Source organism: Panonychus citri, unplaced genomic scaffold, assembly GCF_014898815.1.
Source record: "Panonychus citri isolate SS breed McGregor unplaced genomic scaffold, ASM1489881v1 Contig00033, whole genome shotgun sequence".
Lineage (NCBI taxonomy): Eukaryota > Metazoa > Arthropoda > Arachnida > Trombidiformes > Tetranychidae > Panonychus > Panonychus citri.
In genome coordinates, this window is record NW_026515438.1 from 722,053 (window position 1) to 742,305 (window position 20,253).

At 31.3% G+C, this 20,253-nt stretch overlaps 2 protein-coding genes across 2 annotated transcripts; one reads left to right on the forward strand and one right to left on the reverse strand.

Annotated features, from left to right (window-relative positions):
* Nucleotides 1–55: 55 nt before the first annotated feature.
* LOC128397451 (transmembrane channel-like protein) lies at nt 56–6,966 on the reverse strand. Its single transcript, XM_053358179.1, is given in 19 exon segments — nt 56–562; nt 565–602; nt 666–784; nt 855–975; nt 1,050–1,814; nt 1,878–2,007; nt 2,070–2,280; nt 2,381–2,450; nt 2,510–2,719; nt 2,782–2,935; nt 3,006–3,082; nt 3,172–3,311; nt 3,390–3,491; nt 3,561–3,667; nt 3,742–3,823; nt 3,909–4,013; nt 4,484–4,607; nt 4,710–4,829; nt 6,175–6,966. Coding segments are annotated over 19 exon segments (3,651 nt in total). The 5' UTR covers nt 6,789–6,966; the 3' UTR covers nt 56–200.
* A 3,502-nt stretch (nt 6,967–10,468) lies between these two features.
* On the forward strand, nt 10,469–19,039 carry LOC128397453 (synaptic vesicular amine transporter-like). The gene is made up of 12 exons (XM_053358180.1): nt 10,469–11,627; nt 11,767–12,724; nt 12,906–12,964; nt 13,026–13,109; nt 13,859–13,951; nt 16,426–16,515; nt 16,605–16,715; nt 16,831–16,926; nt 16,991–17,069; nt 17,126–17,177; nt 17,238–17,301; nt 17,373–19,039. The coding sequence occupies exons 1-12, from the start codon at nt 11,477–11,479 to the stop codon at nt 17,672–17,674; spliced, it is 2,139 nt and encodes a 712-aa protein (XP_053214155.1). The 5' UTR covers nt 10,469–11,476; the 3' UTR covers nt 17,675–19,039.
* The last annotated feature ends 1,214 nt before the right edge of the window (nt 19,040–20,253 follow it).

Genomic DNA, 20,253 nt, shown 5'->3' on the forward strand with positions numbered 1-20,253 from the left:
AACAATCAACTTTTTTATACTTTTGTTTCAATAACATTTGAGTAAATGTTTCAAATAATCTTCCCAAGTTCCAATGCTGAGAATTTTTTTAGCATCGGAATATTTGAAGATTTCTCTAATTACTTTATTGTGGAAAGATTGTTTGGTCTTAATTTAGTCTTTAATTAGTTAGATTAATATAATTTTCCAATTATTGTGATTTAAGATTCCAACAATTTGGCCTCGTCTGAATCAGTTGCGATATCGTCATTGATTCGAACGTGTTTCTTTTCCATTCCCGGTGTAAGAATACCATCGATATTGGCACCAATAATTTGCGGATTCCCTTCTTGACCAGTCGCAGCAGCGGCCGCAGCGGCAGCGGCAGCTTCTTCCTCTTCCTCTTGGAGATCTTTCTCTTTTCTTAATTGCGATTTCAAATCATTATTCGCCTCCCTTAATGAACCAACATTGGACATTAAATAGTAAATAATAAGAATCATCAATAGCATCAAAGGAATAACAGCTCCAGGAGAGGTAAGATAATCGATTATCTTATTGACACGATCAGGAAGTGTTTTTCAAGATAAGTAGTGAACACCCGATAGACTCGATCATATCCACTAAGAAAAAAATATAAACAGTAAATTAGCTTCACCAACAATCAACAAAGATAATCAACTAACCTGAATGGGCCACAGTGCCAGGAGGGTTCAAGCCAAACAACAGCATATCCAACAGGAAGAGTACAAATAAACAACATTGATAACAAAATGGCGTAATAAAAGTTATTGTTTCCGGAAGCCTGAAAATCAGATATGGATTAAAATCAATTATCATAATGGTCGCAATCTTAGCATCAACCTTGAGCTCACCTTGAAAACCGTTTCATGAGGTATATTTGATGACAATACTGCCCAAGATTGTAAGTACATTAAGATACACAATCTAATTGTGTTGATTGCAGGTAAACCGGGTGAGAAAAACATTCCAAGCCTGAAAATGATTGAAGAAAAGTTTTATTATTGTTGATAAATATAATTATCGATAATTTAATTGTTGATATTCACCAAATATTTGCTTGATTGTTAACCAGAGCTAAAATATTTTCCGCGATTTGGAAATCAGCGTAACCAGGAAATTGAGTCTCGAGATCCCAAAAGATGCAACTACAATCGTTACAGTAACGAACGAAAACAGCTCGACCATAGTCAAAGACGATCGTTGTCATAATAGCGATTAAAGTGTCCATGACCAGAATTTTGGCCAATTCTTGGCCGAACATCGTTTCCCAGCAAAGATCTCGTAACGAAGCTCTTTCCTCTTTGGACAATTTTAATAAATCATCAGCTGTATAAGTAAACACTGTCGTTGTCTCTGGTAAACATTGAGTTGTCATCTCTGGTGCTGATGTTGTTGTCGAGATGAGGCTGGTTGTTGAAGTTATTCCCGATACTTTACCTGTTGTACCTGAACCTTTACCTGTCGATGGACGTGCTGTACTTGAACTTTTTGAACCTTTACCTGTACTTTTTGTACGACCTGCCGATGGTGTTAATGATGAAGGTGATGCCGTAGTCATTTGAGAACCATTAACACCAGATTTAGATGTACCTTTACTTGTAGATGGTAAAGTGACCAAAGTCGGTGTTGTATATGAACCATCATCTGACCCATTCATCGGTGTTGTTAGGCCACTTTCTTCAAGAGTCATTGTAATCGTACCATTGGAATCAATATCAAACGTAACACCTCCTCCGTCACCACCACCACCTCCAGGGTCAACATTAGATGATGAATTTCCCGGTGTCGTTGAAGTCGATGGACGAGTGAAACTGATTAAAGTTCAAATAAATTGATAGTTCGACTTTAAATTAACACGATAGAATTGAACTTACACTGATAAGTACCGACCATCGATTGGCTCCTCGGCATCTAAATCGTTCCGTGCATATGGATCGTAAAATGTTGTCTCCGTGGTCATGATAAACTCCATGTCACCTCGAGTCATTTTATTGGCCGGATCATCTGATGAGTCGCAATTTAATTATTTCGATAATCATGTTTATAAAAAATAACGAAATTTTTACCTGGAGGAAAGAGTCGTCCTTCATGTGGCACTCGACGGTTTCGTTTTTTAGTCCCACCGGTGGAGGTTGAATTACTTGATGGCTTCAGAGAATCAATGACTTTCAAAGTAACCGAATCGCTTTCAACAAATATCGGTGAAACTGTGGTGCTCATTTTGGACATTGTTAAATTACCTTTAATCATTTTCTTATAATTCAATAACTTGGCAGACTAGAAAACAAGAAAATCGAAAATTGAAAATCGTGAGTTGACTTAACTTTCCAATAGATGGCATGAGAAATATAAAAATAATTCGAAACAATTAACTCACCATTTCGTCAATTTTATCGAAAATTGCAAATAAAAAGGTATAAAGATTGAGTAGATTAAGAACAAGAATTCTGTTGGAATGAGAATTATATTGAAGAAATTAAATAAGATAAACGATCTGATGATTTACCTTGCTAATTGCCACCTTAAGGCGATCCTTGGATGATAATCTTCAAGAACTGCGATAATATTGAAAATATTTGGATAGACAGTTGATATACCACTGACCACAATGGTCACTTCATTTTCTCTGAGAAAACCAGGATTTTCTGGTAACTTCAACGATCTTTGGACAACAAAGACAACAGCATAAGCTGATGAAACGAGTAACATTGCAACCCTGAGGGCAAAAGATGAAAAAGAATCAGTAAAAAAAAAGTAAATGATCAGTGTAGAGCTTACAATATATTAGCGATGACCCTTCTAACGATCATCTTCCAATCTTTGGTTTCTTTTTTCTTCTCCTTCTCCTCCAGAATCACCTCTTTGAAACTCATCACAATCGAAGCCACCTTATTATAAGCAGTTTCGCTATTTCCAATCATGAAATCCCAGCCTGTGGATGAAAAGAGTAAGAAAAGAAAATGAAATCAACCTAATTTCGGGAAAAAAAGTTCCAGGTTTACCTGTGAAAAGTTTCCACGTGAAAACGTATTCATCGTCTTTGGATCCTATTCGATTGTTTCGAGCATTTTGGGTCATTCTGGTTCGTTGGTCGAGTTGAGAAATTGCAATAGAAGATTATTATCGTTAATCGAAAGATCGAAATATAAGTTGACCTTAGTTACTTACTTACGAAGGATACAAAAGAAACTGAATGCATAAAGTAAAATACAAGCTCCAAAATAAGCTAACGGTAAACGGTAACCGATACTTGTGGTCTCTTCGTTTTCGTAGTAGCCATAAAAAATGGGTGAGTACTTGAGGTATCCCTGAGAAAATTGATTCGATTAAAGGTAATTACAATTAGACTTGATCGATTACAAATCGAATTTGAAAAGTTTTCTTACATCAAAGTTCCAAGCTGTGTTGATCATCTCCTTAAAGGTCAAGTTTTTTCCAGCATCTTCGAACTTTCTCATCTGGGTTGGATCTTTCGAACCTCGAAGAATCTGAACAGTTTTAAGATTGGAAAAAAATGATCATCAAAATTTCATTTTCTACTTTTACTGTTGATTTACCTCAGGAACCATCAAGAAGACACACATCGAAATACTTATGAAGGTGTTGATCCAGAAAATCCACCGGAGGAAAGTAAAGTAAGAAGCAACCACCGAACCAAATTGACCTAATCAGAGTAAATTAACAAATTCGTTGAATTAAATCAAGCAAATTTACTTCATTAACTCTTAATTAACTTACTCTCGATCTTTTTGATTCTCATTTCCCATGGAGTTAATTGTACCACAAGGTTGTTAATTTCACGTTTCAATCGATTAACTGACTGATTGATTTACGAAATTTTTAATTAGTTTAAAATTCTATTGAAAGTTTAATTATTCGTAGTTAGGGTAATATAGTTAGTCTACCTTTTCGAGATAAGTTCGATACTTGGTCACAATATCCTTCGCTTGTTTACTTTGCTTCAAGTCTCCTTCGTGCTTTTTAATGTACATTTTAGCTCGACGAAGAATCTGTAAGTTATATCAAAATAATGATCGATTATTTTGAGAAAAGAAAAACAATCGAAATGAAAAAGTCATAAAATTATTTTCTCCATTATAATGTTGACGAAAAAGATTAAATTTATCATGTAAATTGATCATTTCTCCAGTTCTCTAATCCTTCATGATAATCTTCTTCCTGAATTGAGGTTTTCTTTTTGTCTTTTTTTTCTATTCTTTCATCAACTTTTACAATCTTGGTGAGTAAATGAACTACACCCAATCCACTGAACATAACTTATTCTGATAACTTTGTATCCACCCTTCAGATTGCAAAGCATTTGTTTCTCATTCAGTCAGAAATCAATTCAGAATTTAAAGTTTATCATGAAAAAATATTAATCCTAATGCGAAATAAAATCTCTGATAAATTACAATTGGATTAATCTTGCAACAGATTATTTTGAATGTTAATCAATTTTCTTCATTTATCAACTCACCTTGAGTTTCCGATGCATTGGCCAGTTCTGAGTTTTAATAGTTGATATTATCTGTTTATGAGCTTTCAACGTTTCCACAATTTCCTCTTCCGTTAAAGCATCGTCAATGGTGATCATGGTTTCACTGGAAATTTATGGAATAAGTTTGATTTGAGTTCGACAAAAAAAAAGAACAAAGAGAAAATGTTAACAATCTTCAAGCTCATTTGTGATTCGAAAATCTTACTCATTCGATGAAGCACAGAACGAGGATAAGCGACGTTTCCCCGTTTCTAGTTGTACCATTATACTGTCGTCACCCATGAGAAAAGTTTGTGATCCTCGGCGAGGAGATCGTGACCCTGACCTAAAACGATTATCGAAACATGAACATAAGATGTGTTCACTAGAAAATGACAAAAACTTTGGCGCTTGATATCGGCACAATGTCTAGACTATTAGACTATTTTAAGATATCAAATTAACGGAAATTTAATTGTCTTTAAAATGAGACCAAATTAAAAAAGATCAGATTAGTTTCTGATTTCAAAATGTGTACTAATCAAAAAGAAAGAAGAAATTTAGTTTTCACTTATGTTAAATGTAATCCATCAATGCGACCTCATCATGTTTATCTCAATTTAAAATCGATAGGAATCAGTAAATCTACGGTTTATAGAATTTTTAATATTGTGAGAGATGGTTCATCTTGAAGAAACCAGGATTGAAAGGCAGAAAAATGACCAAAACGTTTGAACAATTTTTCTCCTGAAAATTGACCTATTCTGTTCGTTCATTAGCTTCGAAATTCAAAATCTCACCTTCATATGTTCACAAGCTATTGGTTCATTTTAATAGTTGATTTAGAAACAATTGATTCAAGATGATCATGATGAACAAACGCGTCAATACTGATTAAAAATTGGTAGAAATGATTGCGGCGAGTTCAAATCTGGTGATAGTGGAAGATGATGAAAGTTATTTCCCGTTAGATCGATCATCCAATCGTGGTTTCTACACTTCTAATGTTGCTAATACACCTGATGAAATTCGCTTCAACTTTAAGGCAAAATTCGAACCCAAACTTTGCGTTTGGATCGCGATAAGTTCGCGCGGTTGCAGCGCCCCCTTTTTTGTCCCCGCCAAACACGCGATTAATGCGGAAATTTATTCGAAAAGCTGTATTGAAGAAAAACTCAAACCTTTTTTGGACGAATTCCATTCAGATGGACAATACATATTCTGGCCTGATGGCGCCACTTGTCATTATGCTAAAGCAACAATCAACGTTCTCGAAAATCTTGGAATTAAATTCGTTCAAAAAGAAGACAATCCTCCGAATATTCCTCAATTAAGGGTCATCGAAAGATTCTGGAGCCATTTAAAAAACAAAGTTTACCAAAATGGTTGGAAAACTAATGACTTTGATAAACTTAAACGTCGAATTGAACTAAAAATCAAAGAATTTGACCTCGACTACTTCGAACGGCTTTTCGTTAATACCAAGACAAAAATGAGACTCGCCGCTCGCTATGGTCCATTATCAATATTGAGAGATCAAAATAAAATTTAAATTTCTTTTCTAACCCTACTAATTGCTGAGAAATTTTCATTTGAATTTTTTGTCATTTTCTAGTGAACACATCTAGAAACGAAGAGATGAAGTGAAGAGTCTGAATAAAGAGAAATGATTATCGATATTAAGTATTTACCTTGATCGTTTAGAGACTTGTATCAATTCTGATTCTGGTGGTGCTAACGAGGATCTGCGCCGTTCACGAATCTTTTCAGATAAAGAAGGTGGTGTTTGACATGGTGAAGGTAAAGTTGACGTTGGTGGAGAAAAGGTTGTTGGTGTTGATGTGGTTGATTCAAATTTCTCATTAGTTCCTTGATTAGTCTTGGATTGATCTTCAGAATCAGATTTACATTTGGATTTAACTTTTTTCCCTTTAATTTTGAAACTTTTTTCATCAGATGATTTAGATGATGAAGATGAATTTTTCTTATCTTCATGTTGCTCTTGGTCAATAGTTGAAGATGCAGTTGATTTTGTAGATGATGAGGATGAAGAAACTGAGGTTGATTCGTGATGATAATTTGATCTAGATCGAGTTAATCCTTGACGGGATTGTCGTTGTTGTTGTTGTTGCTGTTGTTGTTGTTCTGATGGTTGATCATCACCTTCACTATCACCATTATTATTGTTATCGTTATCCCCAATTTCATAGTCTAAATCCTCGTTGGTACTTTGATTAGCACCTTGATCAGAATGATCATCATGCTCAGAATTATCTTTAGTCAAAGCGATTTCATCTTCATCCATAATTGAGCCTCAATATTAGAGGAAAACTTTTCAATCCTCTGTAAAATTAATGATATAAAATCACAATTAGATAATAAACTAAAATGTTGATTACTAATCCACATCACTTGAAATAATTAACAGATTGTAGTAGAAATTAAATATCTCATCCTCACTGAGAAATAATAAGAAAAAAACAATTCCATTTACATGATGATTATGAAATGTTTCCACCAGAATGTTCAACTTTGGGTGGGTCACTTTTAATCATCATCATCATCATTTACCTGGAAGAAGATAAACTCTCAGGTGAAGCCAGCGCCCTTCAATTGATTCTTGATTCGTGATCAGGAAGATTCATTCAACTTTGTATATGATCATTTGGTGCATTATCGTATTAATCTAGTTCTCTGACAGCACGAAGAAAAAGTTGAATATACACAATGGAAACTCAAAGGTAAATACATAACATGCTCATTCCCTGAGGACGATATTAAATCTATTTATTTATGAACATCTTCATGATCACAATCAACTGGTGGTAAACAGAAATTAACTTAGTAATTATTTTTTTAGCCTTTTAGAGAAACGGAACAGGAAAATGATCCTCAATACAAAAAAAATGGTCAAGTTTTCGGAAAAAGAAGAAGAAAAAAGTTCTAATCAAGGAAATTGGTTCTTCCTTTTCTGTTCTGAAACTTTAATAGTGGCAACAATTATCGAAATTATGTCAACAATCATAATGGTTATTAATTTGAAACCACAGAAATTATATAAACACAGTTAATTGAATTCACTTCTAATAATTCAAACTGTTATTTTTTCATCTTCTCTTTTCTACTTTTTCATTTCATGAGCTTCCATTACACAAATGATCATGATTCTCAAGAATAACATGAAGATGGAATAGTAATAAAGAGGAGAAATACTAAGTAAAAAAAGAGTGCGAAAAGTAAATTCGCTGAAGATGAATTAAAATGATGAAGAAAAAAGGATGCGATTGATGATCTTGATGAAGATGAGGATGAAGATGGAAAAGTGGATTCACTTCCTGATGATTTAAACCTCCTAAGAGGTTAGGTTGTACTTAAAAAGTAGAAGAATCTATTAACTTTGTTTTTCTTTTCTCTTTTGTGAGTTGATTCTTATTCACTTTCATTCCCAAAATTGATACTCAGTTTCAATTCTTTTTTTTTAAATTATCCTTTTGTTTATTTACTATTTTTCCCTCATCAACTTGATATCTGATTCTTTTATTAGGTTGGCCAAAGCAAAAGAGTAAGCGATATTTTTCGAATAACTTTTTTGTTAATTGTTTGATTTTTCTGAAACTCTCTCAGATTGTTATTCATATATTCGATTATCGTTTTGTGAGATTTCAGTAATTTTCGAATTCCCAAATTCATTATACAGGGTCGCAAACAAAAAGGTCGAATACCGACCGTTTGGAATTATTTCGAAATTAGTTTTCATTATCGAACATATTACTAATCATTAGAATAAATAGAATTTATAAAAAAAATTATGCAATTATCACTTAAATTGTGAATTTTATTCAAAAATCTATGAAAAAATGCACCAAAAAGTTCAGAAATTATGAAAATCTGAATAAAAAATCGTCATTTTCAGCATGAAATTGGGGGTGATTTTTTCGATTTTTTTTAATATTTACAAATTCTTTATTTTAATTCGAACTTTTTTTACTTTATAATAAACTAGAGAGTTCTGTCCTAAAATGATGTAAAATAAATCGACGAAAGTTGATTTGTTTTCGAATTATGAGAAAAATAATAATTACTCGTTTGCTTTGGCCAGCCTAATATCATTTTTTTCATCTTCTTTTATGACCATTTCTCTCTCTGCTGTAGTCCAGTGGTTAGCGACGAGGGTAAGCCTTTACATTGGCCATACTAACTCTGAGGCTCCGCGTTAGACTCCTGACAGAGGCGAGTACTGATGCTATGATCCAGCATTGGGGAGAGAAGCCTCTGGCGTGGGATTAGGCCCCTACGAATAACCTCTCACCCCTACCCCCGGGACCCGTAGTTTAAACTATATACAGCCGATTGAGTACGTCGGCTAAAATAGTCGGGTAGGTGAATACGCGAAAGCGTGGAATAAGCCGAGCTCCCCCCAACTAGTGGGGAAGCCCCCGAAGGCCGCAACAGCCATTGAAAACCAATCTCTCTCTCTCTCTCTGAACATTCTAAAGTCTATCTTTACTCATGGATGAAAAGTCAAACTATCATATGATATTATCATCATTGAAACTAGACCGATGTATTGATTATTAAAGATGATGATGGAGAAAATCAGAATCTCAACTTAGAAATATGTAATAATAATAATAAAGATTATCTCTTTGGGTGATAATGATAACTTTGAATGAACATGACAAAGGTTGGCTTTCAATTCATCAACATTATCCATCTTCCTATGATTGAAAGTGTTTCAAATCTTCTGAACAATAATGAATATTTACTCATGGATCTCTCTCTCTCTCTCTCTCTCTCTCTCTCTCTCTCTTCTCATTCTCATTCTTATTATTATTCTTATTCTTATTAGAGAAAGAAAACATTAGAAAAATTTATTGGAAAGATGGTCTAAATCTTCGGTTTGTCCATTAGAAGATGCACTGGTCCGATCATTTAGAAGAGGAATTAAAAGACGAATCTCAGTTCTAGAAGAATCTTCAACAGATGATGATGATGATGACAATTTAAATAATTATAATGAAAGATCAAGACGTGGTCATGGAAATAGTAATAATCTTCACAATAATTTACATTCTCGTCAATATGGAAATTCTTCATCCTCTCAATTACCTCGAACTATTTTCCATAGAGCTCTTGAAGCAAGTTCACTGTTACTTTGGGATGATCCTCACCTCTGATGATGTGAATGCAATTTTCCCTTTGATCATCGTGACCGTGTTAATAAGATCTCCGGATTATCTGAGTAAGTCAAAAGTATATATCTGCACACAAACAATAACAACAACAACAAAAAAAACTTAATCAGCTTTTTTTATGATCACCTTACTAGGAAATTTTAATTATTACAAAACTTAACAGAACTTACTCCAGTTAAAAAAGATTACGATTATCATAAATATATCGACTTTTGGGTGTACAGTACAATCTTTTAAAATCTTTCTCAAGCTCTGAACTAGTAATTTAAATATTTGATGTCTTTTATCAAGATTGAACTAAAATATTAATTCAATATACCCATTTAAAGAAGAAGAAAAAAATTATCATCTACTTAAGCTTTGTTGTGCTTGTGGGTGACGATAGTTGATTTACCTGATCATTTATCAAATACTTTATAAACAAACACTATGCTTCAGGTCTCCTTTTAACCTGACAAGGTTTTTTCTTGATTGAGAGAAGGAAATTCATTATCTTCTTTTCATTGAGGTCATCAAGTCAAATTAAGCATCTTCGGGAAACATTACAACGGTCAAATGTCAATTCATCATAAACACACATCGTTTCAACACGAATCAAACATCATCATTGATGCTCATTAGCATGTTACACGTTATAAGGAGTAGATTTTAAGATGAACATGAAGATGAATAATCAAAGATTATGTGTCAATTTTCAAAAGTCTAACCTTATTTCCTTTTTAATTAACAATATTTTGAGACTAACTGATTGTTAAGTTACTTAAAGGTAAAAATTGTTACTTACCTCAATTTATCACGAGAATGAAGAATAAGTTTCATTCCTAATCCATTGGATTAACTGTTTTCCTTTTAGGCATGAGACTAAGTTCATTAATTATGATTAAGTAATCACCATGTTATTTAATTTCTAATGAAGGTGATTTTATTCAAATGATTAAGAGATTATCTTAATAGACAAAGAAAGAAAGTAATAGAGAGAGAGAGAAAAAAAAACTTCACGGAAAAGATTAACTAACAAGAGAGTAAAAAAAAATATTATCAAGTTAATTTCCACTCCACCCTGATAGAATCCACCACAATCATCATCTCTCCATCTACTGACAATATATTACTCAGGAATCGGAGATAATATTGAAATACTTGAATTCGAGGATAAAAAAGAGAATCAAGAACCTTGAACTGAATAATTAGTTTTTGAAACTCGAAATCATGAATAATCATCCTGATTAATCTTGAAATTTTCTTCTGTTATAAATTGACTTGATTTATTTTCATTTTCTAGGTTAATACAATGTAAACAATTAAATCTAAATGTTAATATAATCTAGAAGATATTGATGATCACTATGGTTGGAACTTTATTTACATATAATGTTGATGCTTCTGTTTCATTGAGATAAAGTTTCTAGTATGTAAATAATTGTGTAGGTGGTTGAAAATTACCGAAAAGTTAAGTCTATTAACCAACTAGATACAAAATGATTAACTTACAAAAGACCAACAATCAAGGTTTACCTTTTAAATTGTGAACCTTTGCAAGTGAAAATTTTCATATGATTAGTATTGAGGAACAAAAAACAATAGTTAACATTGAATATTTCATGGTTGGAAAAAGTATCTCAGTTAATTGTTACTCTTAATTTTGATTGTGAATATTGTTGCCTCCATCCAGTTAATCAAAATCAATCAAAGTTTTCTTGTCTTCAATTGATTTAATTACTATCATCATGAGAAACTTATAATAATCCATTTCTGATTCTCAGTGTTTGTTAATTTGATTCACTTTAAGTTAATTGTGATGGCGATTTTATCTAATCATCGACAAATTTGGACTGATTTAAATTACATTGTATCAAATGTTATCAACAATTTAATGGAAACTAAATTAAGTGTAGTAATCCTAATTTACTGTAGTTTCCTTGTTGATAATATTTTATTAACTATGGTTGGTGAGTTAATTACTTTTCCTAACTTTGTATTCTGTTATATTATTTTTTTTTTGGTTACATTAATTGTTGATAACTTGATTAACTTGACCAAACTATTGACAATCAATTAACAACATGTCGTACAACAAATTGATTTCAGTTCCAATCATACCTGATTACCTTGAACGGATAAACATGAAATCTGAAGTGACACAATTGAACAATAATGATAAACACTTTGAGACTCAATTAGGCCAAATTTCAACTTCCTCTTCAGTACAATCATCATCATCTTCATCACCAACAACAACACCACCATCAGAATCGACTGTTGTGTCTCTATCATCTTTATTTGTATCGACATCATCATATGTGAATGATAATATATTCACTCAGTGGAATCAATCAAATGAATCCCTATGGAGATTCGGTGAGAAGATTAGTTATCGAAGGTTGTTCGAAGGAGAAAAAGTTGTTAACCAAGAGAGAGAAAAGGAAGAAGAAGATGATGATGATGGTGATGATAGAGAAGAAGGTGAAGGAGCAGAAGAGGAAGATGAGGATGATAATTTAGAAAATCAGGAAATAGGAAATGAAAATGTCGTCAAATCGAAGCGATCATCAAAGAAATCAAATAATTCTGGTAATATCTTAATGGAAGGTGATTCTGATTGGAGATACAATCATCATGGGAATGAGCCAATTGATTGGAAGTCGTTACCTATTAGGGGATCAAAGATTATCAAGATAATATTGGAAGACAAGGTTATCTTGAGTAAAAGAAAATATCAAAACCATGGAAAAGATTCAAAAAGAATTGATTATGATAGAAGTTATCATAAAGAAGAAAAAGAAGAAGATAATGATGATAATTCTAATCATCATCATCATCTTGATCCACATCCTCATCTTCAATCCTCTAATTCACATTCAAAGCAGCATCTTCATCATCATTATCATTTCCATAATCATTTTCGTCATTCAAGTAACCAGGGAGTTCCTCTTGATGAGGATAAAATTGATGATTATCATGAAGAAAGGTTAGTTGGAACACTTTTTGCATCTAAAGCCATTTTCCAACTGATTTTCAATCCAATTTCCAGGAAACTTATCCAAAGGTTAGTTAATCATTATTAGATTACTTCAACAATAAAACCAAGAAATTAACTGTAAGAATAAATCATTTACTTTACCATTTATCGAGAATCCATTAGAAATTCAAATCAATTGAATGGGATTTTGTTATTGATTGACTATCGGATTAACTGATTCTTTGTGGTTTCCCTTTTATCATAATAGTTATGGACACAATTTAACCCAAATTATGGCATCAATGGTCTTACTTATTTCTGCTCTTCGTAAGTTATTTTCCGTTAATTGTGACGATTAACTGAAATAATTAACTTCTTTTCTTCATAGTTTATGCTTTTTCAATCGGTTTCAAGACAATGTTTCTTGCTCGATGCATTCATGGCATTGGATCATCAATCATATCAATCTCAGGTATTCCACTTGAATTAATGAATAAGCAAGACAATTAACTCAACAAAAGCGATAATTTAATGATAATTCAGGAATTCATCATATGGGTTGATTGATATTCACCAAAATTGAGTTTCTATGAACTCTAATAGATGGCACCTACGTCTTGATTCCCCATGAGTTATGTTTACAATAAACACTTAAATTTAATTCGAGTCGACAATTAAAGTTGATTATTTCAATCTATCACTAATTGTATCAGTTGTCAACTCGAAAAGCAATTAGTGGAAAAAAATTATCTCAATGAAAAATAAACACAATTCTGTAAATATTAACATAAAAAGAGGAAAAAAAAACTTCATTCAGATTCAGAACTTTTTTTTACTCAAATTGAGTAAAATCGTAATGAAATTAAGCCAACAAACAACAACAATAACAACAACAAGAAAATGATGAACAATTTAGTAACAATTCTGATTGTTGCGAAGGAATTTTTTTTCTAATTCACTTCTCTTTAATACATTTAAATTGTAATAAAACTAAATTAAGTTCACCCAATTTATTTACTCAGGAAGAAATTTCTGTTAAATTCAATTAGAAATTCAAATTTGGACATTAATTTGTTGTTTATTCAGTTGATTGAAAATGAAAATAATCAAACCAAACAGTTTGATGGTAAAAATTGATTAAGTTAGTTGACTTAATTTCGAGAAGAAATTATTAAATTATTATCGCAATTGAATCGTTAATTGTACTTCTATTAATTGCAGGTATGGCAAAGATTGCGAATCTATTTCAAGATGAGAAATCTCGGTGTCAAGTTATGGGTTTATCTCTTGGTGGAATCGCTCTCGGTGTTTTGAGTGAGTAATTTTCCCTTTGATGAACATCATCCCACCTCTAATTTTCATCTTCCATCATCTTTAATCTTCCATGTTTACCTGAGAAATTGAGAGAGATTTTTTTTCTCTTTTCGATCACAAATCAAATCAAATAGAAAGGTATTAGAAGGAGAGAGATTGGAAGATGATGATGATCATTATGATGAAGATAAAGATGAAAGAAAAGGATGAAAAGAGAATGATAAAACTAAGATAAGGTTAGATTAAAGTAACAGAATACAGGAAGAGGCTGAATAGGAATAGATGGAAAAGATAAATAGAGTAAATATCATCATGTTGCCTTTTATCTTCCTCATCATCGTCATCATCATCATCATCAATTGGTCTCTCTCTTTTTCTCTCTTTCTATCCTCTTACGGTTCATTTTTCCCTCCGGATTGAGAGTTTTTTCTGCTTCTCTCGATTTTTTCTTCTTCTTTTCCAGAACAAAGTTCTCAATTCGATTCGATTCTGAAGCCCAATTAAATCAAGAAAAGTTTTTCTTTTTCTTCTCTTCCTCTTCCTGTTTTCATCAACTTACATTCTCGTTATATTATCATTATCCTTATAATACATCAGAACTTATAATATCTTAGTATTTTCTTTTTTTCTTCATTTTGTTTAGTTGATTCTTTTTTTTTCTCTTCTTTTTCTCGGAATAATTTTGATTCTATTGAATTTTGGGTGAAAAGAAAAACGGAAATGCCTTGAAGGGAAGATTCTGGGAGAGTATAGATGAAGGGTGGAAAGTTTATTCAAGAAAGATGTAAAAGAGAGAGAGAGAGATGAAAAATCCAAATGAAAGTAAATAATGTAAGACCAGAGAGGATGAGTAATCATTAGGTCAAGTTATTTGACCATCATGTGTATGGATGATGAAGATGATAATGATCAGCATCATTGAAAAATGGGTTTTTCCACATTGACTTATATTCATCTTCACTCTTTCATCTTCCTTTATACATTTAGCATGAAAGACTTTCTTTTTTCCCACCTCCCACCTCCCACTCTCTCTCTCTCTCTCTCTCTCTCTTCTTTTTCTTTAGCATCTCTAACACCACACAACTTCATCTTCCTCATTTCATCGACTCTCTCACTCTCTCATTCTCTTCATGGCCATCTAAAGTTTCTCAGCATTTTCCATCCTTTTCAATTCCTTTTCATCTTCTTAAAGTTCATTTATCATGAAGAAAAAAAAAGTTCCGTTGAAAGGAAGGAAAATTTGTTTTTTTCTTCAATAGGTCAACTCTCTCATTCGATAACAAATAATATCTAAGGTTTATCTTCATCCTAATCATCTTCCTTCATATACTCTCGATTCACTTTACAACTTTATCTTTCATCTTTTTAATAATAATCATCTTTCTCTCTCACTTTTTCTTCCTCATCATCTTACCTGCAACATCACCTCATTTTCAATTGAATAAATTGTCAAAATTGTCTAAATCCAGCACTTCTTTTATAACCATCATCAGCTTAATCAAATTGATTGAAAAAATTTCCATTCTAAATGATTAAGCTGATTCAGGTTAATCTCTTTCTCTATAAATGATTAAATCACATAGGATTAACTCACAAGTAATTACCTAGGTTATCAGGATTAGTATTAAAACAGAGATTAGCTAAAAAATTAATATATATGATAATATTTTCTCATCATCTTATTACAATCAAATCTTAATTGATAATCTTAACCATCATATATATATTAATTAAACTAAAATGATTGTTGATCAAATTTTCTTGGTAAAATGTATTGGTGACATTGAGATTTACTATTAAACTTTTTTGATTGTTCACAGATAAAAGTTAATCATTATGATGATGAATGAGTATTTTTATTTAGTTCATTAACAATAGTGATTAATTTTTCTCATCACAAAATTAAAAGTAATTAAAGGTAATATAATTAAATGATTGAATAAAACTTTGAATCAAGTAGAGAAAAGTTGATAATCAATCCGATTAAAGTTAATCCAGTGGATTAAAGTTTAATCTAAAATGAAATTGTGAAAGTAAATCAATTTTCATTACCATAATAATGATGATCATCATTTCATTTGATGGATTAGTTTGTAATATATTGTTTTCGTTTATTATGATTAAAATAATTCACTTGATAATCAACTTGGTGATGATTAAATATTGACTTTAATTATAATCTACAATCAAATTAATTACAATTGAATGTCTGACGATGACAGATCACATTTGAATAACATAGATGAAGATAATCATTCTCATGGTAATTACTACTCAAGTTAATCACATAACCTAATCACTAATTGTGATTAACTTTACTTACTTTCATTTTGTAATAATCTAATTGCTTCTCTGGACTAATCAACCTTTTCAACTTTTAATTATTTGATTTACTTTCTTATGGAAGTAATTAAAACCTTAATTGTGATGAATTGATTATTTTTTTTTCTTCTTCTTCATCTTCTCATGAAAAGTTGGTTATCCTTTCGGTGGTTTTGCTTATGATTTTTTGGGTAAACAATTACCATTCCTGTTAATTGCTTTCCTTTTTTTCTTAATCATTGGTAAGTTAATCATTTGGTTAATTGTTTGTGGATAGCAAGGGATAATTTAATGTCACCAACTATCATCTGTTTAATTGTTAATTAATTAGGTTGCCAGATTACCTTTTTACCAATGGATAAAGAGATTGATTTACAAATGGAAAATAGTTGTTTCCAATTAACCCAAATGGTTAAAGATTTTGATGTAATGATTGCAATTGGTTAGTTAATTGTTGATTATCTGATTATATTGTTAACGATTAACGTTTCTCAGGTTGATTGTTGTTGATTATTTTAATCGATTATCCTTTTGTTTGGATTATTATCTTTCATTAGGTTCGATTTTTTTTACAACATCGATCACCGCAGTTCTAGAACCCGTTTTACCAATTTATCTCATTGATTCTCTTAATGCTCCCGAATGGCAATTAGGTAACAATCAGTTAATTGTTACACTAGTAAATATTGACAATTAATTTGCTTCTCTTGATTGTAGGGATTGTTTTCCTTCCTGATAGTTTTGGTTACATTATCGGAACTCATATCCTTGGATTTGATAGATTTTCAATTGATAAGTAAGTTTAACAATCAATTTGTTTAGATAATTAACTTAATCGACTCTTACAATTAGATGGAAAATTACAATTACTAGTTTATTTTTATCTGGATTCTCAACAATTTTGGTGAGTGAAGATTGTGAACACAATTAACTTTGATTGTTGATTAATTCACTTCTCTTGCAGATCCCATTGACTACTCATTTTTATCAACTGATTTTACCTCAATTTTTATCAGGATTGTCCATTGGTTTGTTTAATTAGATTATGCTTTCGATTGTGTCGACATTTAATTAATGCTTTCTGCTTGGTCACTTTTAGGTATCACCGATGCAGCAATGTCCACTATCCTTGCATCAATTGTTGATGACCGATATTCAGCCAATTACTCAATGATTTACACCTTTTCACAAACTGCCGTTTGTTTGGCTTATATTGTTGGTCCAATTGCATCGAGTATAATTTTAACCTCAATCGGTACAACGGGGACTGTCCATGTGCTCGGAATCATTGTTATCTTATACGGAATCATATGTGTTTCTTATCGAGTCTACCTGATGGATGGTCACTATTGGTCAGATGTTATTACGACACTTGCTCATCATCCATATGAAACTCTTTGACCATTAGAGCAACTGACCAATAAAAATGATCATGGATGCAAATCAACATGATTCTCAGAATGATTAATTCCTCATTCTCGAATTAAATGTTCATCTCTTTTTCCCTCATCAATTCAAGTGTAACAATCAAATGTAATGATTAAATCTCTCTCTCTCTCTTTCTCAACAATTAGATTTAATTTATAATAGATATTTGCTTCCTTGTCCCTTTGTATTATAACAATTACATGTATCGTTTGTTAATATAATACAATTATAACCATGATGATGATGACGATTACAAAGTAAATTGTAAAGCGACAAACAACTGAATCAACTTAATCATCCAACAATGTTGACAATTGATTGTGATGGAATTGAAGAGTAAGAAAAAAAATCAAGTTAAGAGTTAAATTGTAACTTGATCTGCAATTTACAAATATCATGATAAGAATCATGGTGATGAGGAAGAGAAAATAAAAAAAAAGTTTCATCTTCAATTCTGTTAGTTAATTTGGAGGCTTTGGAGTTATCATCAATTAAACTAACTTTGCTACTCTATTTTACCAAGAAATTAGATTGGCTCATTAATTGACTTTCAATCAAATAGAGAGCGAGAGAGAGAGGGAGATATATATATAAAAAAAAGTAAAGATTCTGAATGAGCTACATGATAAAAGAGAACCAAGAATCAGTAAGAAAATGAAGAAAAGAAAAATAAAAAAACTTTTTTCTTTTCCATTCATTTGCCTAATTTACTCGAAATCACGATTAGTTTGCTTACATCTCTTATCTTCCATGATGATGATTCTCTTATTTTCTTCCCTCATCTTATCATAATCACCTTCCCACTCCCACCGAGTTTCATTTAATGGATTCTAACATCTCCTTCATCTTTATCATCCTTATTATCTTTCATTCAACGAGAAGATGATGAATCCTTTTTTTCTTCATCTTTTCTCAATCCTCATGAGTTCCACTCTTAAAGTATTTTCATCATCATCATCAACATGACTGATTCTTGATTCCAAGATGATAAAACCTATTCAAATGATGATAATGATCAAAAGTACAAACTAATTCTCAACTAATCAAGTTAAAGTACTGATCAAGATCATACCAATTAAAGCAAATGATTACAAAATATTAATATTGAATAAAAGTAATTAAATAAAATCATCATCATCGTGTTAATTTAAAAATTGGTAACAAAATTCATGGTAATGATTTTTATTATTCAGGGAGACTTGATAACAGTTCGAGTAGGAATTTTTTTTTGTTCTGGATGAGGCAAAAAAAGCTCATGAATAATATTAGAAGTTAAAATTCATTCTGTTTTTTTCACTCTGAACTTTTTCCCTGAACCATTTTCACACCAACAGATCCAACCCTCAATCTCTCACCCATTTTCCCATAATAATATTTTGTCTCTGAATTGTTGAATATAATATTAAATTACCATAATCTTATGGTTTATTTTCAGTAAACATTAATGTCTATATATGTATATAAATAACAGTGAACATGATTCATGGTGAAAATGCTGAACAATATGAAACCTTAAAATCAGTTTTTATCAGATAAATAGGTAACTCGTGAAAATTTAAATTTCTCATGGGATTCATACTATTATTAGCATTAGATTGTTGGATCATTATTCAGTTTCATTGAGATGAATGAAATAATATTTAGGAATCGATGAGGTAAGAAAATTGTATCAGTAAAGTTTAAAGAGAGAGATGAAAACAGAAAAAGATTCAGAATTTTAACTGAATCAAAAATAAGTTTTTGTTCTTTTTTTGATTGATCAAAAAAAAATTTCATCGATTTTACCTGAGAAACGGAAAAATAATTATATTATCAGATTTTTCATAAGTCAAGGGGAAAGGGTAACATCAACAACGATAAACATTTAACCTCATTAAACAATCAATATCATAATTTATCAATCAGTTGAGTGGGTGAAGAGCATGTTGATAGTTTAGTTTTTTTCCCTTCTAATATTAAATAATATTGATTAGATTTAAAATTCATCTCAAATTCATGTTACATCATTGATTTAATTTTCTTGTCTCATTTTAGAGAAAATGCTACACAAGAGATGGCACCACTGTACAGAAAATCAACAATTTCTCTTGATTATCGATGATACTTTGAATCTATTTGTTTTATCGAGTCTCCTTTTTTTTGAATTTTTGTAAATCTTGAGTATGAGTGATCATCATGATGGTATAACAAAATAAACGAGTATATATATGGATAATATTATATATTATATGAATTCCAGGCGGGAGAAAAATAATGATAATAAAAAAATTCTTTCATCGTTGAACAATCAATATGATCCAGAAATAATTGTCCCTCTTGATCACTTATATGTCCCAAATACTATTAATGTTAAAATAAATTAAGGCAAAAGATAATAGTTATCATGATTGTCATCAAATGATAACATTAATTAATAGGATGAATCAGATTCTTGGCATCATCATAATCATTTTTATCCTAATGTAATATTATCAAGAATATGAAGATAATGATAATAATATTAGTCAACCTTTTGTATTTAAATGTAACTCTGATTACCAAGAATCTGTCAC

What these genes read in the sequence shown, in the direction of transcription:
- LOC128397453 (XM_053358180.1), top strand. Translation starts at nt 11,477, where the DNA reads ATGGCGATTTTATCTAATCATCGACAAATTTGGACTGATTTAAATTAC. An exon ending in CTTACTTATTTCTGCTCTTC is followed by an intron (nt 12,965 to 13,025) that starts GTAAGTTATTTT and finishes TTTTCTTCATAG; the next exon opens with TTTATGCTTTTTCAATCGGT. An exon ending in AATCGCTCTCGGTGTTTTGA is followed by an intron (nt 13,952 to 16,425) that starts GTGAGTAATTTT and finishes TCTCATGAAAAG; the next exon opens with TTGGTTATCCTTTCGGTGGT.